Source organism: Mercenaria mercenaria, chromosome 5 (assembly GCF_021730395.1).
Source record: "Mercenaria mercenaria strain notata chromosome 5, MADL_Memer_1, whole genome shotgun sequence".
In the NCBI taxonomy this organism is placed as follows: domain Eukaryota; kingdom Metazoa; phylum Mollusca; class Bivalvia; order Venerida; family Veneridae; genus Mercenaria; species Mercenaria mercenaria.
The window spans coordinates 67,096,743-67,123,105 of NC_069365.1; the positions used below are offsets into that span (position 1 = coordinate 67,096,743).

Here is a 26,363-nt window from a genome sequence, read left to right on the forward strand (position 1 = left end):
GGTTTATCTATCTTCCGTTGACGTCAAACCCCTTGCGGGAACGTAGACGTTTTGCGCGTCAAAATCAAAAAGAGAAATAATATAGTGATAAAAAATTAGAGTGGAAGAAACTAAAAATAACTTTGGTGATATAAAAAGGTTTAAACATGAGTTTGCAGGAGAACTAGGGCGAGGCATGTCCAAGGCTGCAAACTGCAGCACTGAACTGCTCTAGGGTAGGGAGGTGGGCGACCCAGGGAGGAAGTCGGTTCCAATGGTACACTGTTCTCGGAAAATAAGAAAACTTGTAATAGTCGGTGGTTGCATTAATTAACCTATAACTTAGGGAATGGCCATAGCGGACACATCGGGTCATTGGGGTCAGGTAATCTGCGATTGGGATAGCAACCAGATCATGATGAATCTTATAGAAGATTGATAACCTAGAATCTATACGCCTTAAATCCAGTCGACGAAGGTTAAAGGAGTGTAGCATATCTGTTACACTGGAAGTATGGCCGTAGTCAGTCTTGATCAACGGGATGCTCTCCTTTGGACGCTTTCAATTTGGTCAATTTGAGTTTGGGTGTGGGGCGACCATACCTCGGAGGCATATTCGAGCTGGGGTCGATTAAGAGTCTGGTAAACAATGGTCTTAATGGGTTGGGATTTGACCTTAATGTCTCTTCGTAAGAACCCTAGGGTTTGGTTAGCTTTCTTGGTTGACCTGTTTATGTGATTGTTCCATGATAGGTCATTTGAGATATCCACGCCTAGGTATTTAGCTGAGCTGATCGATTCAAGTTGGACTCCATGTAGGTAATACTGGGTAGAGATAGGATGTTTCCTTCTAGTGGCGTGGATCACTTGACACTTGGAGGGGTTGAACTCCATATCCCTCTCCAACTCCCACTTTTCTAGAAGTTTAAGGTCATTTTGGAGAGTGACAGATTGGTCTGCAGATGACAAAGTTAGTTAGATATATTTCCGTGTCATCTGCAAACAGACGGACGTTGGAACTGACGTTTTGTGGGAGGTCATTTATGTAAGCTAGGAAGAGCAGGGGACCAAGTACAGACCCCTGCGGGACACCTGATGATACTGGGATGGCATCAGAGGTAGTGCCATTTAAAACTACTGATTGGATCCTATTATCTAAGAAGCCTTTGACCCATCTTAGTGTGTTACCTCTGACTCTATATTCGTGCATTTTTAGAAGGAATTTCTTATGGCTAACCTTGTTGAAAGCCTTACATAAATCTAGTAGTATAAGATCTACTTGTTTCTTATTGTAGACTGAAGTGACCAGATCATCTACTAACATAACTAACTGAGTAACTCATGACCTTTTCCCCCTAAATCCATGCTGTAGGTCATACAGAATACCATGGTTGGTGAAGTGCTTAACAATAGATGAGGAAACAATGTGTTCAAGAACTTTGCATAGGACACATGTTAATGAAATTGGCCTATAATTTACTGGATTTGACCTATCACCTTTTTTAAAAATGGGGGCAACATATGCGGATTTCTACCGGGATGGAAGTGATCCTTCTTCCAGGGATTTCTGGAATATGACCTCAAGGACGGGGGATAGTTCTACAGAGAGTGTTTTCAGTATTATAGGCTTGATTTTGTGGTTTAGCTGGATAGAAAATTACATTTGTACGCAGGACTTTGATTTTTCATGGTTTTGTTAACAGAGGTTGCACCAACTGACGCAAAATATTTTTGGAATGTTTGTAACAAGTCAAAGATATTATTGACATGGTTTTTCTACCTTAAACGTATTTAACGTATTTTGTTACATTCATGCAAAATTTTATGAATTCAAAGTGTGTTGAGACTGATATCATGTGTAACTTTTGTTATCTATTTCATTTGAGCGTTCGACAGATGCTGCTTTTGAAAGGATAGACATGACATCAAGTTTTATACTCTTTTATACTACTCGCTAACTGTGACGAAAATTTCTACTTTATGACATACATGTAAATATATATCGTATTCATGGTAAGCTTTGTAAACACCTTTGCATTTTTTCGGTAGCTGATTTGGTAACCGTTTGTATTAGTATAACGCCATCATTCCACTACTTCATAGGTGTTTAGGGAATAGTTAAAATCTATTTCCTTAATGAAGAGCTTAATATCGAGCGACAATAGTTGTTTTACTGTCTCTCGAACACCTCGTAAAACAAAATTGCTCATTGCTCGGTGAAAACATACTGGCCCATCCAATATAATCTTGAGCTGGGTTCTCGGCCAAATATATTTGTTTTGTTTTTGTTGGGTTAAACGTCACGCCAACACAATTTGAGGTGATATGGCGACTTTTTGCTTTTAGTGGTGGAGGAAAATCCCGGATGCTATCCTCTGGCATTCGAGTTTTCAAACTCGGTGTTGAGGCGCAAGTTCTTTTAACCTTAATAACCTTTTAGTCACAGAGGTCTCCTTTCATATAGATCAACGTTGTTACATAGCCTAACAATATTGCGAATACATTCAGGCGTAGGAAAATGCCAAAGAACAAGATTTATATTAATTCCACTAAAATAGTGTAACTTGTTTTATATAAAAGCGAAAACCTAAAACTTCTTACGTCGGCTTTTATTACTGTAATTGGTCGCCGTTGTATGGTTTCCACAATCCTGTGATTTACATTGTTTAACCCTTACCTTACCAATTTTCTATAATGAACGTGTCCATCTTTTAATTTGGACGGTACCATTAACTGTTAAAAGCGGAGCTTTCCAAAAAGATACAAACTGTATGGCGAACAGTGCAGGTCATGATTATAATCTGGACTGGTCGTAAAGGCAGAATCAATTATGTCCAGCATGATAAGGGTTACCTGACAAAAACAAGACATGGACGAATTACGTGCTTATGGCCGTATCTTTAAGGGATCATTAGTCTCACCAAGAGATAGAATTCATGGCCACTCAATTGATAGTGAATTCGGACTCACTTCTGAACTTAACATCTCGACTCCATAATTAGATACTGCCATAGCTATTAATTGAATTTTTGAGAATACAAAGTATGCATAAATTAACAACGAAACCAATTTGCTTTGTATTTCCATAACAAATTGCATTACGATGGAAAGGTTCAATATAAACATCGCCGTGGTGACATTAATATACAACAACTTTTACACATTGAACATGACTCTGCAAGTTATTCCAGGGATCTATACTGTTTTCGTTTTTGTTGGGTTTTATTGCACACTAGCATAGGTTGTATGGGGGCTATTAAATTTAATTTATGTAATGACTAAACTTATAACCGTCAAGCAATTTAAAGTCCTGACCTTGTCTGATTTAAGAGAAAACTGAATTTCTCTTCTTTGGGAAAACAAATGACATCGCCTACATATGAATCAGTTTTTTTTTTTACAATTTCAATATTTTTTACCATGCAACCGAGTCGTTTGTGATTGTGACTGCTTTCATCGTTTCAGTTTTTCCTTGGAGAAACTACTGTTTTTCTTTACTACGAGATAAATACACCTGCTTTAAAAGTTAATATCTAATTAGAATGGACTATTAAAACATCAGCTGGCAAATAAAACCATTCCTTACTGTTATGCAGCAAAGTTATATATCATTTTAATTTCGGCGAAATGTGTACTAAATATAAATTATCCTTTACCGTTTCTTTTCAAACATCCATTTTAGCCCATTGAAGAACTAACGAATTTCGTTTTAACAACCTATCCCCCCGGAATTCTCTAATTCTCTAAAATGTCCCACTGCATAACTTGATTGTGCTCTAATTAAACCTGGTTTTCTGAAATATTCTGAGAAGTCAAATGTATGCGGCATGTAAAATCCACAAACATTCTCTACTAGATATCTGTATTGTATTTGTGACGTAGTAAATCTTCTATCATAGAATAAAGATAATTATTTTTGTGCCAACATGTCAAGGACATTAATCATAGTGATCATTTAAATGAGGTAACTGAACACATACTTTCAAAATGCCTCAATAGCAAATTTATACTTTAATATATATTAAGATTTATTATTTATCGGTATTTCGAAATTGGCTAAGGTTTGAAATTTATTTCGAAATGTTACGGGGGTAAGAAAATTAGATAATCCAGCTTTTAAAATAATAATCAGTTGATACAATATTTTACTACATTTTCTCATGCTTTGCACATGAAATTGGAAAATATACAAAAAATTAAATGCATTTTTTTGACACTGCCATTAAACAAAGTAACTTGCAAGACATTTTTAACCAAATTGATTCCGAGAACGGTAATATGAAAGATACAACATTAACGTAAATAAAAAATCAAACACTACTAAAATTTCTTAGACGTTAATCTATTTCACCACAAACTTTGAGCACGTAAAAATCCCCCTCATTAAAGTAAAGCCATACGAAAGAGATGGTTTTCACGGCACTTTTTCTCATTACCAGAAAAGCCACCAGGCATTAATGTAGAAAATAAATGCTTAATTTGGAGACTATAAATTATGGTCTAATGTTTTTTACACGACGCTCTTATAAAAAAGTATTAGTCCAGACAGCAATTTAAAACTTGATTTGTATAGACCCACCTCTCCCTCTCCTGTTTGTATTTGGTTATACATGCATAGTTTAATGCGATCAATATCTCAGCTATAATATATATTGCTATACATTACATTTCTGTGTTTGCCTCATTAATAACACGATGTAAAGAGTAAGGATCACTGACAAGAGGTGTTTGTTGAATATATACGATTGGCTATGTGGCAATCAGGCTTACATGCAGTTGAAATGTCATCTCTTATTCTAACACGACCCGATTTGTTTCCTATTAAACAAAGTAGGCTGAAATCTGTGTGTTATTATTCAATAATTCATTTTTTCTGACGTCACAATTATTATGTCATAGCGTTAGACGGCATAATGGCGCGCTTGAAAAGAAATCACCAGAAATCGGGCAAATATTTGATGGATGGGCTGCGCCCTTGTGATACAATTCTTTGGCATCTAAACTCCAAACAATGATTTTATTCAACGACAAATCACTTTTGGGATATATTATTTTTTAAACAAAGTATTACTTAGATTTGCATAACGCCCTTAGCTAATATATTTACCCTTTTTTTGTGAAAAAGTCATTGAGGTAATTGACAGTTAGCCATGCAAACAACGCCTCCTCTTCCCCAGCAAGTATGTGTGCGTTTTCTTCTTCAAATTTGAACGGATTCTGCATTGGGTCCATCAGTACCTGCTTCACGGCTGACATGATTGATGATGTAGTCTCTTCATCAAGTAGGCGCAATCCTTAAATATATAAAGAAAACTTACACTAACTTTCCGATTGCGCTTTTCACAAAAACTTTCTGCAATTACATTTTAAGAATCGTACCGTCGCGCGTAGCATCATATTGTCGTGCGTAGCAGCGTACCGTTGGCGTCGTATTGTACTGCCTCGTTTCGCATCTTGCCGTCTTGTATCACGGGCGATAAGATGATGCTACAATGACCTTAGCAGGAGTTTATAAATAACCAGTATCGCAGAAACACGAATTACAAACAATTTTTCCGATGGCTATTAACCTAAGTTTTCCATCATATCAAAAGAAATTTTTCGCTACTCATTAAATCTAAATTACAGCTAATGACTTTTCCATCATTTGATAGCGGACGATCGGTCAATTGATTAATCAAGTGCCGGGTGCGAAAGGGAAGAATAATATTTAGATCTACACTGCACGTTTGATATAAATGTACGTATTCGACCAATCATTAAAATTCGTTTTCAGTGTTTTTTTTTTTGACAACAAATTTAGTCATCCTGATAAAATACAGAAGTTCAGTGTAAGAGATGGCAAACGGAATCAAAGTTAGAACAAGAATTTGACGTTTGCCCTAACTTTATTTCCCAAATTTATACATGTAGTAAATGAAGGACTGTGCTGGAAATTCGCCGCAACCTCAAAAATTGTGATTTATTCCAGATGAATTTTACACCGGAATTGCTATAACATTCGCCCCTAATTCAAACTGACTTATGAACACAATTCAAACTAAATTTTATAGTGTTCGCACGTTTCATGGTCTGAAGACTGAGCCGAAGCAGACAATGTTTAAAGGACCCTTTCGCCCTTTCTCATCAGAATACGGGGCTACGCACTGCATTCGTATGGAGAATGCAAGACTTTTGGGGTATCTGCACCTACTACATTTGCTTCTATTGCCACAGACATTTAAGTTGCAACTGCTATTTTGAAATATAGACTTGCCTGTGACTTAGTTAAAAGCGAGTGCAACGTACCCAACCTCTTGATATAAATCCAGATACATGAACTGTCAGACGTTTCAAAAAGAAAAAAAAGAAAAACGTCTTCACTCCGTCTCAGCAGCAGCGGGATTTTTTTCCGGAGACATGCTCATGTGCATTAGAGCATATAATCAAACACGTGGGCCTTTTGTGGCTGGCATGTCGCAAGTCTAGATGGAGACCAGCTCCTTAACCCTAGTAATTTTTCATCAAACCATAGATTGTTCAGTATCCATTTTACGTCACTATGATATAGGGATTTTCTTACCGATTGGGTAGAGCTACGCACTCGAATTCTTTTTTGCCTTGCCTAGCCAGTGGTGGAGGATGAAAGTGTTTTTTTCCGCAACAAAATTACGGTTGTTATGGCTTTCTCTATTTATATAAATGAGCCGTGCCATGAGAAAACCAACATAGTGGCTTTGCGACCAGCATGGATCCAGACCAGCATGCGCATCCGCGCAGTCTGGTCAGGATCCATGCTGTTCGCTAACAGTTTCTCCAATTCCAATAGGCTTTAAAAGCGAACAGCATGGAGCCTGACCAGACTGCGCGGATGCGCAGGCTGGTCTGGATCCATGCTGGTCGCAAACCCACTATGTTGATTTTCTCATGGCACGGCTCAAATTATCTTGGGAGTGACCAAGTTCAGAAAAATATAATGAACAGCCCATAAGTATACTTTATTATGAAGAAAAGTATTGTTTTCCAATTGACTATCAAAAATGTTGCACATAAGTATTTTGTACTTGGCCGTTACTGGAAACATCCATATACCCCGTAATGAGGTTTAGTCCTTTTTAATAATTTGTTTTACAGACAATGATGCTGAAATAGTTTTTCTATTTCATCAAATGGCATACTTTTATGTGACCAAAAATAAGGATGTTATTCAGCATGTGAATCTATGCATTTTTTGTTTCGTTATCATGGATATCATACAGTAAGCGCGGACTTATGGCTCTTGGATAAGTAAAATTATACATATATAAGCACAAACCTGGCGTTCTTTTGAATGTGAAGAAAAGATTTTGAATTGATCGCACTTAAATTTTAGTATGATATATTTAATTGTAAATTCAACCATTTCAAACAAATCTTCAGTTTTAGCTCCATCTGCGGATGCGTTGGTATTAAAGTTATGCATGTCTTAGTAAGCATGAAAACAACATTTTCATTTTTCGAAATTGTACATGCGCAAAAATTTATAAAGGGCAAAATGCATTATATTTATGAATAAAATACACATTTTAAACCATTTGACCACGGAGGCCCCGAACTGTTTCCTTGAAAGCACTTCACAATCTAATAGGTAGTAGATAATATCCTTTGTATAGAGAATACATTTTTGCTTTATTCTGCTAGTAAGTACCCTATGATTTCTGATTGTATTATGCGCGAGTGAGGGTCGAACCCACATTGGTGAGGGGCAAGTGATTTTAAGTCGGCGAATTAATCACTCGGCAATGGTTGCCCCGAAATATAGCCATATTATAAATTAAAAGAAAAAGCAAAAATGAAAAGAAAAGGACAAAACAACAACAACAACAGAAATAAGTAAATAAATAAATTGCAACTCTGACTAAGACTCTTAAAAACTTTCGGCAAATCTTGGTAAGCCTAAAAGCAATTCATACAAAAAATTAACATACTATTTCCAAATTTTGATAAACCATGAGTAGGCATGCACTTTTTGTAACAAAATACATATTTTGGCCTTACATGAAAATCATAAACGATATTTTCAAATTGCAAAATAAAGAATGATGGAAGCGTTCTTTGCCGTTTTCTCAAAAACCGTCCGAACACATATCAGTAACATATTCCTTGTATGAGTTAACTTTAGGCACTCATTATGCCTGACGTCTTTACCACTTCAGCTACAAATTGTAAAGTACAGTACGGAATAGAACTAATCATAGATACACGTTCTGCATAAAATAAGCAGTTTGTTGCAATTTTATTTTAAATGTATCGAACCAGGTCCTGGACAAGAAATTCATCTAGACATTATCTCGAAATTCAGCATATCTTTAATAACTTTATGCAATCAAATTTTACTAATGCCTAGTTCAAATATCAACGTGTTGACAAGCTTTTACATTACCCCCCCCCCCCCCCCCCCCCCCCACAAAAAAAAAAAAACAGCAAGAAATCATCATTGGATCCCAGGGCTTATACGATATCTATTCACCGCTTAGACAAGTAAAGTTTCAATCTCACAGCTTGCTAGAAATTCGTCTCAACCTCTAATTTGGTATTTATTCAGATCAGTAATTATACACATTCATTGCATCTGTTTGGGACTTTAAAAAGTTTTAAGTTACTTCATATTTGCAAAAAAACAGGAACAACAAAAATCATAAAAAGGTTGTTTATTTGAATAAGTTCTCTAAAATTATATATGGAATGACCAACAACTATTCTTTAAATGCAATCGTACAACTTGAATCCAACCATCAACATACAATAATTCTACCGTCCATCCTATTATCTCACCATTTTCATCCCACTTTCCATACATCATCATTCTACTATTCATGTTACAAATGAAGCACCATAGAAGTGTGTTACTACTGGTACATTGGTACACATCAAATATATTCTCCTTATAGCGGAAATACCTACTTTAAAATGCTCTTCAAAAATTTGTAGTTTATTTCTACTGCGTTTATTTCAATTGCAGCCTTTCCATGTCAATGGGCTCGAACTTTAACAATAATTTCAAAATTCACAAAAATACGCACATGTCGCTTGCTAATAACTTAGAAGAATTGAAATAAATAATTGTTACTGTATCTGAATACTGCCACTTTGTAGCCCTGTACAAAAATTAGAAAAAAGCAAATTGTAAAAAAATGTCAACCACAAAGAACTTTGTTCGAAGTCCCTCCCATCCCTCAAATCCCTCAAACAAAATTGTTGTGACGAAGGAGTTCAGTGCATTCTGACTGTTTGATCTTACAATTCTGTTGCAGATATTTTCGAAACTCTTTTATTTTTGCAACAAGGGACAGAACATGATGTAAAATGACTTTTTTGAATTTTGTAAAGAGCTTAAAAATTTGTGATTTAAAAACAAATGTATGTACAGCATAATCTTTCGAAAAATTAAATTATAAAATTAAAAACCGATTCACATGATTTTATTATAAATTCAAAACCAATAATATTATAATTTGAGGTAAACTAGTAATTCTCCAGTTTCAATAGTGTCATTACAGTTTTTTTCATATATGAAGCCGTAAACAGTTAATCCAAACAGTAGTGCACAGTCTGTGTCAGCAAGATATGATAGCAACGGGCTAAAAATGCCAATTTTCCATAATACAACAGTCTCGTCTAGATGCAAATACATATGAGTTTAGGCGGAGGGTTAAAGATAATTGGATAATAATTTCTGTGTCTCATCTTATCAAAATAATCAAACGTGTAATTGAAATAGTCTGAAATAGTCTAGGGCACACCATAATCATATCTTTTCTTTCTGAAACGAAATTAACCTATCACAGTTTCCGTTAAATTTCTGATTTGAAAACATTTATTGTCCAAATAATTGACATTTCAAATTTTCAGTTCTCCTTAGCTTCCATATTTTTGCATCACAAAGCATGCATACCATATATGTAACATGCTTGATTTCGTAAAACTGAAATTACTGTGCTAAGAAATCATCACTTTTTTGGAAACAAACCTACTGGTGTAATTTCCATATTCTGATCTCAGATATTTTCTATTTTATTCATTTTATGAGAAGCTCCTTTGGCAAGATAGAATGCAGGCACGCTAAATGATACAAAAACATTGTATGGATTCAATGATTCCTCTTAGTTAATGGTTCCTTGTACAAGTTCACAGCCTTTTAGGATGTCAATGGACTCACTTTATTTAATAATATAATAAATCTATCCGTCATTTGTCGTTGATTTAATCATGTTTGATTCAAATCATCGAAAGAATTAATTCACTGGGAGGCCAGCCCGTATTGATATTAATACATGAACGCAACATCTGCACATCAAACAATTTGATTATCCAATCACTATTATATTATTTCGTTCTAACCACCAAATATTTTTAATACAATCATTGACGAAATATTAGAATTCGTTTCTTTACTGGCGCACATCGTTTACCCCTTATGCGAAACTGGTCGTTGAACAGTGATTTTTGTATGCACAATTCACTTTCTGTCCTTTTGTTAATGGACGTCGACTTTATTAATAGTTTCAAAATTCACAAAAATACGCAAACGTCGCGTGCTTATGACTTAGAACTGAACTTAATAATTGTTCCTCGTTCTATATACTACCAATTTGTATCCATGTACACAATTTAGAAATTAGCAAATTGTTAAACATGTCAACTACAAAGAAACTTTGTTTGAAGTCTCCCCCATCCCTCAAATAAGATTGTTGCAACGAGGAAGTTCATTATATTCTGACTTTTTGATCTTATAATTCTGATACAGATATTTTCGAACCTTTTTTTATTTTTGCAACAACCATACAATGGACAGTATATGTTGTAATAGGACTTTTTTGAATTCTGTGAAGAACTTAAATATTGTGATTTTTAAAATAATGTGTGTATATCATAATTTTTCGAAAGAATAAATTATAATGTTAAAAAACTGATTCATGATATTTTAAGATAAATTCAAAAGCCATAATGTTATAATTTGAGCTAAAGTTTCCAGCTTTTTTAGAACCATTTCATTTATTTCATGTATGAACATTCGGATTAGTTAATCCAAACAGTAGTGCACAGTCTGTGTTTTTTTTTCTTTTTTTTTTTTTTTTGGTTGGGTTTAACGTCGCACCGACACATTTTAGGTCATATGGCGACTTTCCAGCTTTGATGGTGGAGGAAGACCCCAGGTGCCCCTCCGTGCATTATTTCATCACGAGCGGGCACCTGGGTAGAACCACCGACCTTCCGTAGGTGGCATGCTATCTCAAAGAAAATATGTTAAACTGATCCAGAATTAGAAGTTCAAGCCATTAATGATATTGAGCAACTCGCTTTTTGAATCATCATCTTTCATCGTGAACTACGGATAGTTTCCCAGTGCACAGTCTGTGTCAGCATGATATGATAGCAACGGTCTAAATATGCCAATTTTCCATTATACAACAGTCGTGTCTAGATGTAAATACATATGAGTTTAGGCGGAGAGTTAAGATAATTCGATAATAATTTCTTTGTTTCATGTTACCAAAATAATCAAACGTGTAATTGAAATAGTCTGAAATAGGGCACACCATAATCATATCTTTCCTTTCTGATACGAAATTAACCTATCACAATTTTCTTTGAATTTCTGATTTTAAACAGTTATTGTCCAAATGACTGACATTTCAAATTTTCAGTTCTCCTTAAGCTCCGTGTTACTTTTGCATCACAAAGCATGCAAACGATATAAGTAACGTGCCTGTTTTCGTAAAACTGAAATTACTGTGCTAAGAAATCATCACTTTTTAAGAAACACAACCTACTGGTGTAATTTCCATATTCTGATCTCTGACATTTTCTATTTGATTTATTTTATGAGAAAATCCTTTGGCAGGATAGAACGTAAGCACGATAATGATGAACAAGAAGTATCTTTAAAAAAGATATACGGCCGCATAAGTCAGTGCACACGTTAAGCTACAAAACGTGCATGCACTCTACACTTTTACATACGATCGGGTACTTGTAAAACAAAACAAAATGTAGTTTTTAAAGTAAAAATTTCATGATTTTTATTTAGAACGTATTTTACAGAACACATATTTTACATCATAATTATATTAATATAATATCAAGACTAAAACGGAGTGACCGAAAAGCGGGAGAAAAAATGGTCAAGGGATACGAAATGACCAAAACTGGGACGAGCTGACTGGGGAACGAGTTGACTGTTAATCGTTTACCGTATCAGAGTGGCAGAATTGTTTCACTACCGAGTGTATTCAGGTTTATGACGCAGCTATTTCCACTGGTGTCTAACAATGCAGTTCTACCTTAAGAAAATATGCAATTATCTATTCCATTCGAAAATCTGTGGAATTTTTCATCCACCAATCAAAATGTACAGTTTTAATCAGCTGTTAAATGACTTTCACCCCAAATATTTACTGGAAGTAAAAGTGAAAATAAAACCGGTCTGTGGCCGGAAAGAAACATTGTATGGACTCCATGATCCCTCTTAGTTAGTGGTTCATTGCACAAGTTGCAGCAGACTTCGAAGGAGTTATTGATATGCTTTTAGCAAATTTAAAATGAATTGTTGATGAAAGAAATTTCTAAAATTTTGACAGCATTTATAGAATTCCCTACACGCTAGTAAATAATATATTAAAATTTCAACGATTTATTTTGATATCATTTTGAAGTACTAGTTATACAATATCAAAATCAATTTAAAAAGTCAAATAACAGATGTATAGATGTCGAACTAATTTCGTTAGGAGGTTAAAAGTCATGGCAAAAGCATATAATATTATTATGGACTCTATAAGATAATATTATCAGAATTCCGCTTTAGCCGGTGCTAGGGGACCTGCACATTGCATTACTTCTCATGGACAGAATTAGTCAAACCGAGGCTGCTATTGTTTCGCTTTGTTGTGTTCTTTTTTTCCCAGCAGATATTGTTATGTGTCATTACCTCTCATGAACAATCAATCAAATCAAGTCTTTGTTGCATTCTATGCTTTCAAAGAATCTATTTGTAAATAACATGATATTTATTTTTGTGATTTTTAAAAGTATAGGTGTTGTACAGGCAATAAAATGATAATATTGCCAGACTCGATTGTGTGGCAATATTTAAATGTAATTACTTTTTACAATATATAATTTTTCCAATTGTGTAAGAAAAATATTTAATATTTATGGTATGGAAGATATTTCCAAAAATATCGAGGAAACATTGGAAGTTGTATTAGTGTATAAAACAATTTATAAAATTCAAGGACACATACAAATGTTGACAAATATAATACGATTGTTAATTTGAATGCGGTACTAATTTTTCAAAATTCATTCTTCTTCCAGCTTTAATTTTATTTTTATTTAAGAAATAAATCAGAAACATAAGAAAACGAAAAACAAATAACTGAAAAAGTGTTTTTGTCGGATAATAATAGTACATAAAAGTAAAAGTAAAGTGCTGCATTGACTTCTGTGCAGTTGTTACTTACAGTTTAGAGCATATGAGCCGTGCCATGGGAAAACCAACATAGTGGGTGTGCGACCAGCATGGATCCAGACCAGCCTGCGCATCGCGCAGTCTGGTCAGGATCCATGCTGTTCGCTTTTACAGCCTATTGGAATTGGAGAAACTGTTAGCGAACAGCATGGATCCTGACCAGACTGCGCGGATGCGCAGGCTGGTCTGGATCCATGCTGGTCGCATACCTACTATGTTGGTTTTCCCATGGCACGGCTCATATGTGATTTAAATGCAAGCAGTAACCACATAGGACATTGCGATACAACTTTTATATATTTTTATTAATATGTTTAAGATTATTTTGATATAAGTCCTTTGTTTTAGAGGTAATTACATTGCTTTTTATTCAGTTAATTCTAGTTTGTATCACTGAAGCAGCCATGTATTACCTCAAAGAGTAAACATCCCAGTCGTTACTCTTTTTCCAAATCAGGCATTGAAAAGGCCTCATGGTCATATTCCCTCAATTTTCAGTGAGCCATGGGTCACTTTCCCTCCCCCACTGTGTCATAGGGACGATCGGGCATACTACACATACAGGAAACTAACCACTTTCAATTCAACCCGCATGTCGCCAATTTGACGTTGTACAGGTCGCAAGGACCCTACTTATCACGTTCCGTGGGCGGTTGCAAGTGACTATCATCCTACAATGGTTAGACATGAAGAAGGGCAAACGTAACTCAGTTCTTTCAGACATCTTTTAGGTATGGGAGAGGTAGTGGGACAACGGACTGCCGAAGCAACTACCTGTAACCCCTTTATTAGGGCCGGATGGAGACAGGTGTTTGTTTGTAACTTACTATGAACTGCAAACCTTACACATTATAAGTTAAATCGGATATGGGAATTGGGTGCATGACAGTTGCCCAAACGAACTTATCGCGTTTCAACAACAGTCAGACATGTGAGCGGAAATAATATCCAATGTAATGTCCTTGTTCAACAAGCACTACATCAAATGCATTCCCTATTGAGTAACAACAACAAACTTTATTAGAGGTTCTGCTGATACGAATCATTTTATTACCTGTTTTTCATTTGTGAATTGTTTTTTTTTTCGTTAAAATTAAATGCACCGGTTTAGTTGATTTTGATAGACTGATATTTTTTATCTCTTTTATCTTATTTGTTTCTATTCGAATCATGTTGGGCCATTGCAGTTGATTCTGCGTAAATGCTCCTTTCATATCATTTTGTGAGAAGGGGTTGGTTTTGTACTCAAAAAGGGCCCGTTTCTGAAGAGGTCTTCTTGTAGTATGCAGACGGAAGTAGAGATTGTACGTTCTTGAGTAGTCTGTTCGCGAATTTAGTGAACGTACATATACGTCGTGACTTTTACACGTACTTTTTTCCGCATTTAATGAGCTAATTATTTCTCAAGATAAAGACTTGAACGCGTTGTTTTTTATTTAAGCAAATTCAGTAATTAATCTAACTGAGGTGATGTGGATAAAGTGGTAACTTTCTATTGTTTTTACTTCTTGTTACAAAGACACACACGCACAATGAGTTTAAACTTTTTTTCATAACAAAGGTAAAAATTTAAAGATGGAAAAAAATATATGTCTGTTAGTTTTTACAACATTTTATGTGATTATACGAACTCTCGCGACACGAAAATAATTCTAATAAATGCTTTAAAAGTGGGGAAAAAAACAAAAAACAACGAAACACGTTAAAATCAGTGAAAATGTTATTTTGAAAGAAAAAGAATGTGATTTCAGATACCTTTAGAGTAATCTAGAAAACACTGTTATATTTGCCAATTAAATTTTATCTAGACGCACAAAAATTCAGAAATATATACGGCTCATTTTTGTTCCCTTATATCTAAAAGATAATTAATTTTGATAATTTATTGTTTTAGTTGCAAAAGTATCCTTATCAAACCTAATTAGAGAATCAGATCACATCTGAGCTAACGCAAATTCTTGGCAGGTCATATGGACCAAAAACAACAAATACACCTCGCACAAAGTGGTTTGAATTTACTTTTGGATTGACTCTATTAGATCTAACAAACACATTTACAAAATATTGAAAATTTCACCATCAGACATGCTACTTTTTAATGTTTTAGTTTCCATTATAACGGAGAAAAAAGATATAATAATAAGTTGCAAGTTGAGCTTTTTATAAAGTTCATATTTTATTTACTTCGTTACACCAAATACATGTTTCTCTGCAAATGATACCGAAACTTATTACATATCAGCAGTATAAACAAGAAAAATACAACATAGATTAAGCCTGTTAAATTAGAAAATGAACTAATAAATATTTATCCGTGAGTTATTCCGTCCTTTCCACTGCTTCGGGAAGATTTCATAATTTCACATTTTGATCAAGTGTATCTTTTCAACCCTATATAGTTTTGTAACATATAGTTGTTGAGAAATTTGTTTTATCAGCTTTGATAACTATCCGCTTCTTTCATCATTACAAAAATATAATTTAAAAGAAATCAAAAATAGTTTTAGACATATTTTAGTTTCGTTAACATACCTGCCGTCGCCATGAAGTATAGTGATGTTCTCGGCCGTAAGAGTGGTGGAAGTTCTCCCTCTAAAACCTTTAATATAGACCGCAAATACGTAGATATTTCATCAGCGTTTTCGTGAAATGAACTTATGCCTGGTTTAACTTTTTTGTAAAATATTTCGTTGAAATTTGGAACATTTTCTATAGTATCTTGCCAGGTATAAATTCTTATCTTTGTACTGCTACTTCCGGCGTCCAGTATGATGCCAAACTTGTTATTGTCCTCCGAAAGAGGTAAAGCTGCAATTTTAAACGCGAAGAATGTTACAAATAAAAAAACGGATATATAAATCCTGAAGCCTGCGTTTTCCATCATCATTTAAATATTTCCAAAATGTTCAATTTTCTTCCGCCAGCGTAAGTTCACGAAGAATTTTCAATATTGGACGCGTTGTTCTAGAGCGCCGACAAGAAACTTATTTATCCTTCCATTTCTGGCGAATTTATAGATATAAGATATATCTATATTCTGGCTAAATAATAGTGCTTCTAGAGGTAGTTTTCACGATGCCTTCCTTAATTGATGACTTCCCACACAAGAACTCCTTTAAGAGCGATTTCCTTTTATATATTTATACGGTCACGCGGAATTCAGCTTAGCGTGTTTCATATATACTTTTTGCTCTACTGTTTAACAGTTTTCTTTATGTTTGACATTTTTCTTGATGTAATGAATTAGAATTGATCTATCTGAGAGCTGAATTTTAGAGATCAAATACCAAGCTATTTCAATTAATATTTCATGAACTCCGTAATGTAAAAGTCTAACCCTTAGCCTGCTGGCGGCAGATGATTCTGCCTTTGCGACCAGTGCAGAGCAAGATCAGTCTGCACATCCGTGCAGTCTGATCATGGTCTGCACTGTTCGCTATTCAGTCAGTAAATTTTCAGTGCAAACCCCTTTGAATAATAAATGGTATGGTTCAAATTGAAAGATGGACCAGTCCATTATAGAAATACAGCAGGGTAAGGACTAAAGAAGTCGATGTTTACGTATAATACAAATGCATTTTGAAGATTAAATGGCAATATTGAATTACTTCTCTTTCCTATTTCAATAAAACCTATTCATCTCAGCCGCTTTTTGGAAAATCTTGACATTTCGCTGTTAGGCTTCATTAATAAAACACTTTCCACCGGCCGCAAAATAATGTCATACAATATAATGGCCAACATAAGGTTTGTCGTTGAAAAAACTTACAACGTTCAGTAATATTTTTGAGTAATCCTTGCTTTAGCGGGGTTCGAGCCGAAAGTGATGATGGGAATGTGATTCAAAGTCAATGTCATCAGCCACTCGGCCATGAAGACACCTTTTTGTAAAAAAGGCAAATACAATTATATATAAATTTTATTTTTCATATTTACAGATTTGAACGTCTGTTTAGAGGTAAAGGCCCATTAATCAAAAACTTTGTTGTGCGTCTGAAAAAGGTAAACAAACTTCATCCAAATGCTGCCTCTATCGTTGGGAAAGCCTGCGTAACTATTACAGAAAAAATTGTTTACATATTTGAATAGAGTCGTTTCAATTCAGTTCAATTCAATTCAATTTTAATTTATTGTATAAAGCACGTACATACAATGCCTATTGCAAATACAGACATAATATCAATGTCGTGAATCCACACCATTCAATTTCACAAAACGATGAGCAATAGAACATAACCAAACCGGCAATGATTTAACTTAGGTTTTATAAAACTTTTTTCCCTACTTTTACACCTTTAAATGTTTAAACAGTGACTACATCAGATTCGTATTTCTCTTTTCCTAAAAAGTAGAATTTCTTCACATTTCATAATTATAACATCTCACCCGCAGAATAGTTACAGTTATAGTTACCCGACCTTTGAGCGTTAATATGTGAAAAAGAATACTGCAAATACAAAATGTATGTAATAAATATAAAGGTTAGCAATTCATTTGCGTATGATCTTTCCAGATCACTAACTCCATCAACGTGAATGCAAATGTCAACATCATTTACAATAATTCAAACAAGGAACGATTCAAGTTCCATCAGACAGGGAAACCATAGAAATGTTTCTCGTAATACGTCACATTGAAATGAATGCTGAAGACTTTCATCTGCCGAAGCTAACAAAAACACTGACGGTATCTCTTTACTAGTTTATGAAAAGAGCTTCGACCCAATTGGTGATCTTTAAAACGATCCTTAAGAAGCAGGGAACTAAAAAAAAAAACAACAGAAAATACCACAGTCGGATTGATAGTCTTTTCATGAGTGGTAGTAAAATATGCGGCATCAACACGCACCGTATCCCCTATCCTACATCATCGGAGTGTTTTATACAGGTATATTTGATAGGACCAGAAAATATAACAAACCTGACTCTATGTACGTAGATACTGTTAACGGTCGCCACACTGAATTACAGCTATGAGGTAGTTCATAAATCTATAAGAAGATACTTTGGATCATGAAAAATGTAGAAGTTTCGGTTTTGAGTGTTTTCAAGGTGGTTCGAAAATGAAATGACAGAAAAGCGAGATGCTTGTCACTTCATGAGAGGTACATGTGATAAAATGTGCAGTATCTCTAGCGCCCCATAGCAGCAACTTAAACAATTAAAACAGACAAAGACAGTGTACTTTACGATACAAAGACGGAATAATGTTGATATCGCCTAAGCATAATGTTGACAATTTTATATATCTATTATTTTGACGACCGTTTATTTTCCTGTTTTGTTATGTTGTTAGTTTTAGCGTACCAGTGGAATGATAAGTGCTTTTGAAGTAGGTCGCCTTAATGACTTTGTTCCAAAACTACTGATGTTAATATAGTACTTGACTTGCCATTGACAAGGTTTGCATAACAATTAGATATTCGGTCAGATATAACAAGTTCTGTTTTCCATCCTATCCTCTAAGTGACACAAATATTGCTATGTGAGAATTTAGGTCTCGATGGATTGTTTACTAAAAATAAACATGGAAATTGCGATAATTAGATATTCGTCTGAAATAAGAACTATTTAATACTTATAAAATTACCATACCAAAATTTGACGTGTAAACACAGCATCTCATATATATGAGACAAATAGCTAAGAAAATAAAAAAAAAGTATCTAAATTCAAATACTGCATGTTGATGTCTATCTGAGCATGACCCGACGTTTTAAAATAATATCTGTCAGACACTCTTGTTTTTATATCTATGTAAGTATTCTTCATGACTATAGAAATTTTGAAGTCAGCGGTTTTACTCTATCTTTTTTCCTGAAAAAGACCAGAACCACCTCACAAGCATTCACTTGATGAGTTGACTTTTCACCTACAAGCATCGCAACCACAATAAGATACTCGGTCAATTATATTCTGCCCTGGTGTTCGTCACATCCCTTGAGCGAACGAAAGTTATTGTGAATGTCTGATAATCTCATCAATATCTCCATCTCGTTATTTGTTTTGCAATATTGTGCCGACAATAATAGTTCATTTTTTACTCCTTGGTCGTCTAAGCCGAGTTTTTCTAGATAACAAATATGACACTAAATAAGAAATGTTGCTATATGACATTTTATTTCTTGACTGTTACGGGAAACTCATCGGAACAAATGTTATAATTAGACATTTGTCTGGAAGAAGGAAAAAATTAATGCTTGGTCTGTCGCCAAAAGTTATGACTTGTCTTGCTAAAAGCGGTAATCCATTATATTAAGAGAAGAGTTATGAAGTAAAGGAAATGAATTAAACTTATAGAATAGCCTCTCCTCTTTATCGCTACAAGTGAATTTTGGTTAAGTAAAACCATTTTTGTATGAAATGCATCAAAGTGCATGGCCTTCAAGCATGTTTTAAAAACAGTAAAGTTCATTTTTTTTACATTCATATTGTTATGACAATATAGATTGAATATCCTTTATCTTCTTAATGTTTTTCACGAATATTCCTTGATAAACAAATAAATAACGACAATGCACTGAGCTTTAGGCTGCGCAATCTTATCATTTTATAACATGCGTTGAATATACGAAAACTGATTTTACATGGCAGAGATGCAGATGAAAATAAATACATTACATGGCATTTTGCAACTTTGATATCTCATTAATTTACATCGACCTTTCGACAATAATAAAATTCAAATTACTTCATAGTATTTCAGCAAAACACAACGATACTCTGAAATAAATAAATGTTACCATGGAAACGAATTACGTTATATAGAAATATTAATTCCGCATTAAAACGCTATGCACTGTCCTATTAAAAAAAAAAACAACAGCAAAGGTTTATTTAACGTTTTCTCAAAGTGCTTTATAGGCAGGATAAAAGGGAATGCACATAGTTTTTTTCCACACAAAAGTCTGTTATTCGTACATTGAGCTTTGATATTTGTTTGAAAGAAATGCATCACTTATTAGAAGATATGTTTACAAAAAGCCACATACAATGACAAAAAAATGACAATTCGTATTTTAGATTACAACACCTTGAAAAATTGGAAGTAATGAGATATTTTAAGCTACCCCGTTGCTACGGTTACTGAACATTACCATTTACTAGGGTTTCTGCGAATTTGGCGAACAAAGAAATAACCTAAAAACTGTTGAGGATATCCAACTTTTCCTTATTTCAATGACGGACATGTATTTTAAACCTTGATGGAATGGTTTCTAAACATGAATGCAAAGAAAATGCGAGAGAAAGCATATAAACTGGATTTATGGTGTAAGGAAAGCATATAAATGTCTAGCAAGTCTGACATTTTTTTGGTTTCAGAGCGAAAAGATGCAAGACGTTAACATCATTATAGAATAATTAAAGATGCTTTATTCACCATTGACCATAAATAGGAATGAAATTTAGATACACCTTGCAAACAAACCTGAAGTTGTTTATAATGTACAAAATCAAGAACTGGTCACAATGCTTGTCGTTATTTGAAGTACGTACAAAAACGTTGTGGAGGGAAAGCGAGCACACAATGTTAGCTCATAAGCACGGCGACACAATGTTAGCTCATAAAGCCCCCATCACACCAAACTAGTTCTCAAAACGTTCCAGCCCGTCCTAAAATATTGTAAAACGGGCTGCGATCTGGCTAGAACGTTTGAAATTTGGCAGGAAAATATCCATAACGCGATCATAGTTAGTTCTTAAACAGTTCTCGATACGTCCACTGCGTCTTTATCCCGTCTGAAGTACGTTTATAGTAAGTTCATTTCGGAAAAAAATGCCCGTTCACCTCATGTGAACACCGTTTCTAGGCAGTCCAAGTCCGTCTGTAGTCAGATTAAAGAAGTATGTAACTAGTCCTACTTCGTTTTGAATACGCCGAAATACGTTCTACGTAGTTGTTAACTCGACCAACTCGTTCACAGACAGTTTAACTCGTTCTGGTTACGTCCTTATCTCTCCCTAGTATGTTCAGAACGTAAATTGCAATCACGTTCTGGCCCGATGGCTATTAAAAGCCATCACGTTTCGCCCAGTTCTCATTCTCGTTTGTCTCTTCAACCTCTCAAGACACAAAAAACTACAACAATAGGCAAGTATCAATATGACTCCAAAGAAAAGTTAAGCCAGACAGACAGGGTGTAAAGTGTTAAAGCAGCAAAAGACCAATGCCGATACAGTCTCCTGAGTCAGTCTCTGAACGTGAAAGTCGAGAGGATGAGTGTCGTAATATATTCCCTGCACCTTCTGACGACTCTGTCTCCAAGTCCGAGGATGAAGGAGGACAGAGTCCGAAACCAAAAGGCATAAACTTGGCTAAACCTTGTGCCCAAATTTTGAACCTGTACGACAACGGCATGTATTTATATCCTAACTTGTGTAATTATAATGCAGACGGGATCGACGTTGTTGGAACTGTGTACTAAAGGTACTAAAAACGTGCGGAGCGTACTGAGAACGTATTGTAAACTCTTAGAACTGTTTTGAAACGTATTGCAAACTAAGTATTTTATTTTGATCGTATTCAGACGGAATAACGACGCACTAAGGATGTAATGCGGTCGAGTTAAGTCTTTCTGTGAACGGGTTAAACGAGCTAGAAACGGATCCGGTCGGTGTGCACACGTACTTAAATTGACCCCCGATCGCATTACGTCATACCACGTCTCTAGTACGATCGAAGTACGGCGGTTCAGTTCTTAATACGTCCATCTCGTTTTAAGTACGTTGTCTGTCCGTCTAACTGCAGGACGGAATGATCGGCAGAAATTTTTGAGTAGGCTCAAAGTTCTGGAGCACCATTCCCGTTCAACCCCGTCCGAGCCAGTCCATAAAGTTCTTAGACAGACTGTAGAACGTCGCTACTACGTCTGTTCCGTTACCACACAGTTTGAGCCCGTTCGGTTACATTTTTTAGAACGTACTGAAAACGAGCTTGGTGTGATGGGGGTATAAGCATGCAACAATTGATCAGTAAAGACATAATATACATTGTCTGTAAGTTTTGATTAATTTTGCTGAAACTAAATGCTCGTAATTCACCATTATATAGTTCATGTTTAGAAACCATTCCATCAAGGTTTAAAATACATGTCCGTCATTGAAATAAGGAAAAATTGGATATTCTCAACAGTTTTTAGGTTATTACTTTGTTCGCCAAATTCGCAGAAACTCTAGTAAATGGTAACTTTATTTCTATGCACTTAGCTTTCTTATATGAGCTTTATATATAAAGCAATTGAAGATATAAATTAATACGGCAATTAAGCACTGCTGTTGTTATTGCTAATACAACTTGTAAGAAGATTCTTCATGACCCCCGCCCAACCCATAGATAAATGTATTTATTCTAGGTTTAAAGTAATCGAGATTTTACAGTATTGAAATGTTATTGAAGTGTTGGTTGCACGATTATTTCGTGCAAATTTCAGTTGGTATATAGCGGAGTTGAATTGTCAGTTAAGTCATTCGAGGTTGTCTGCATTGCTTAACACAACACACACTACTTACATGTATACAAACTGGATTATAATGGCTGATGAACAAACGACCACACACAGACACTTGGGGTTCGGACCTCCACACACCCCATTCTCCTACGCCCCTGGTTAAGTTTAGCCAATATATTTTAGCATTTTACCATGTATTGAGCATAGGTGACGATCATAAAAAGCATTTTTGTAACATTTCAGCGTGTTTTTAAAAAATGCATTTTTACCATCAATGCTCTCAATACTAGAAGATATGCAACTTCTCACGAACAATGGGAACACTTGCTTGCGCTGGACCCTCGCTTTGTGTAGTGCATGTCATAAACCGGGAACCAAAATTGTTACTCTTACGGCTATGTTAAACCAGATCATCACTTCTTTATGTAAACAAACCTCGTGTAACACGTGGTGAAGCGATAATCCGGTTATAATGCAGTCGAAGCGGTATCAATTTTCACCCCCTGGTACCGGCGCCCCCAAGTACAGGTGGCACTCACACATACAGCGCTCGATAAGCAATTTTGGAGGAGCGGTGGTGTAAGTATTTCTTATTGTATCTCCGGTAATTCAAAACTTTTTGTAAAATGAAAGATATCTGAGCCCTGGTGAATAATTGATGACTATGTTCCGTGAGTGTCACAACATTTCATCTTGAAATAAACAGAATACGGCGAGTTAAACGTGAACGTTTGACTCAAAAATGTCAAATGTAAAAAAAAATCACGTAAAATACTCAGTAAATACTACAGATGTATTCATTTTTGATACAGCTTCGTATAGTCATATCTTCCTACAATAACCAGTTCAAATTCCAAGACTTAATTTGTTATATTTAAAGAATGACTCGTGTTGAAAGAAGGTAAGTGGTTTCAAAACGGCACTCACATCGCACAGGTGTGCATTTTTTTTGACGCTCACCAAGTACAGCTAGAGAAAGGTCTTCAGAAATGTGGAGAAATCGTCAGCTCTAAGGCAACTACAACGGAAAAGAGATGAATCGGACGGGTTAGTTATGTGTGGTAGAGATTACACCACCAAGAACAGTTTGATGTTGGATTAAACAATAGTTAATGGAACTAGTCATTACGTCTCATGTCTGCTATTAAATCGGAATGACTCGCATCGATTCCTGAGAGAGCCAAACAAGAACTCATTAATTGATAAATTCCTTCAATTAATAAGATATTAAAATATGAGCGTCTTTTGTACCGAACAGACATTTTAACAAAATTCTTTGGTGGCTGATATATGCCATTCCGTCTTTCCGCTAATTTTAGGCGCCGATTTATAACGTAAATATCAGCCAGTTTTCGCTCAGCGCCCCACTAATTATAATGTTTTCAATCCACGCTCTCGCCCTTTCTTATTCCGAGTATTTTTTGTATGGAGAATCGCGGACAAAAAATTTAGATTTAATATGTAAATCGTCGGGGGGAGTCGAGCGAAAACTGGCTGATCAGCGGGCTCCGAGCAAGAAGTTGAGGTTTGAAAGGCATAACATTGGTGGGCACCCGGGCACCCAGCCGCTTTACATCTTGAATCTCACTCAACGCCAGCACCCCCTTCCCCCCCCCCCCCATCCCCATAATCGTGTTTTCGCTCCGCGTCGCCACATGTTATCGAATTTTTGCTCGCTAACCACTCCGCGTTTAACTTTTTTTAATTCTCGTGTTTTCGCTCGACGGGGTCGCGTGGCGAATTGATGAAATGGTATAAATCATCCACCGTAAAAACCTTCTATTTTTCTGTTATGAGTGTTTACTGAATCTTAAATCTAATGAAACAAGTAAAATATTTTCGTTCAACATTTATTATACATTCAATGTAGGCGTATGTTAAGTTGTTAAAATTAAAGAAAAGAATAGAAAACTTGTCAGTCCGTTATAAATGAGTTTTACTAACTCTAATTAACTATAATTAAACATTTATTCCACACCCCAACGAAAAAAGTATCGACCTGGCTCTATATATATCATACGGATGCTCACTGCATTATACTGGTATTCAAAAACGTTGAGATTGACCTGAAATATTGTTTAGTAACGGCGTTTAACCAAACACATACGCACGCACAAACGCACGCAAGCACACACATATCTTCTTGCAAACCTTACCGTCCACTGATCCCACTGGGTCATATAAATGTTTTGAAGCACGTTTTTCATTTTTCAACGAAATCCTAGGACATATCAAAATTTAGCATTAATCAGTTTTCAAGAAGCTTTTTAATAAAAAATAATGTTAAAATATTGTTGCCGTAAGTTTTAACATAGAAAGGTCGACTTCTACAGTCAGTTTTTAACAATATAATGATTTATGATCATACAGGCACCACACTGAGAGAAACAACAACAAGGTCTACGTTTCTGGAGACTTTTCTCCAGCTGTACTTGTTGAGCGCCAAAAAAATTAACACCTGTGCGATGTGAGTGCCGTTTTGAAACCCCATACCATCTTTAAACACGAGTCATTCTTTAAATATAACAAATTAAGTCTTGGAATTTGAACTGGTTATTGTAGGAAGACATAGCTATACGATACTGTATCAAAAATGAATACATTTGGAGTATTTACCGAGTATTTTACGTGTTGTTTTGACATTTGACATTTTTGAGTCAAACGTTCACGTTTAACTCGTCGTATTTTGTTTATTTCAAGATGAAATGTTGTGACACTCACAGAACATAGTCACCAATTATTCATCAGGGCGCAGATATCTTTCATTTTAAGAAAAGTTTTGAATTACCGGAGATACAATAAGAAATACTTACACCACCGCTCCTCTAAAATCGCTTATCGAGCGCTGTATGTGTGAGTGCCACCTGTACTTGGGAGCGCCGGTACCAGGGTGTGATTTTGGTACCCGGCAATGATATGCGCAGTTCAAAGCAGGGATCTATTCGCAAGGAAGTGTTCCATAGAATTTAGATAGATTGATTTATATTATTTATTGATTTCTCGTCGGAATACAAACGACAGTTGTCGGGACCGGTGTCATTTAACAGAATGGTAACAGATCTGACGATTGATACCAGTGATTCATTGGTAGGGGTTCATTTAAACGTTTAACTGGCTATTGTTTCTCTAGTGTTCGTGAGAAGTTGCATATCTTCTAGTATTGAGAGCATTGATGGTAAAAATGCATTTTTTAAAAACACGCTGAAATGTTACAAAATGCGTTTTATGATCGTCACCTATGCTCAATACATGGTAAAATGATAAAATATATTGGCTAAACTTAACCAGGGGCGTAGGAGAATGGAGTGTGTGGAGGTCCGAACCCCAAGTGTCTGTGCGACCACATGGGAATTCGGTGGCAAATTTAGTTGCAGTGGAGCCGAAAGAACTTTGATTCCGGCGAAAGGGTTTAACCAGCTTCAGTGAACATTCTCAAGAAATTGA

At 35.4% G+C, this 26,363-nt stretch overlaps 1 protein-coding gene across 2 annotated transcripts in view; it reads right to left on the reverse strand.

The window, feature by feature from the left end:
• The window catches only part of LOC123557492 (ectonucleoside triphosphate diphosphohydrolase 1-like), a 34,185-nt gene that overhangs the window by 7,412 nt on the left and 410 nt on the right, over positions 1 to 26,363 (reverse strand). The window contains exons 1-2 of one of the 2 annotated variants that reach the window (XM_045348974.2): positions 16,004 to 16,592; positions 5,087 to 5,273 (exon numbers count right to left, since the gene is read on the reverse strand). In XM_045348974.2, coding sequence (XP_045204909.2) covers positions 5,087 to 5,273; positions 16,004 to 16,358 — 542 coding nt within the window. In that variant the 5' untranslated portion in view covers positions 16,359 to 16,592. Of the gene's footprint in view, positions 1 to 5,086; positions 5,274 to 16,003; positions 16,593 to 26,363 lie in introns of those variants that run through there. The other variant, XM_053543809.1, reaches the window with a different exon arrangement.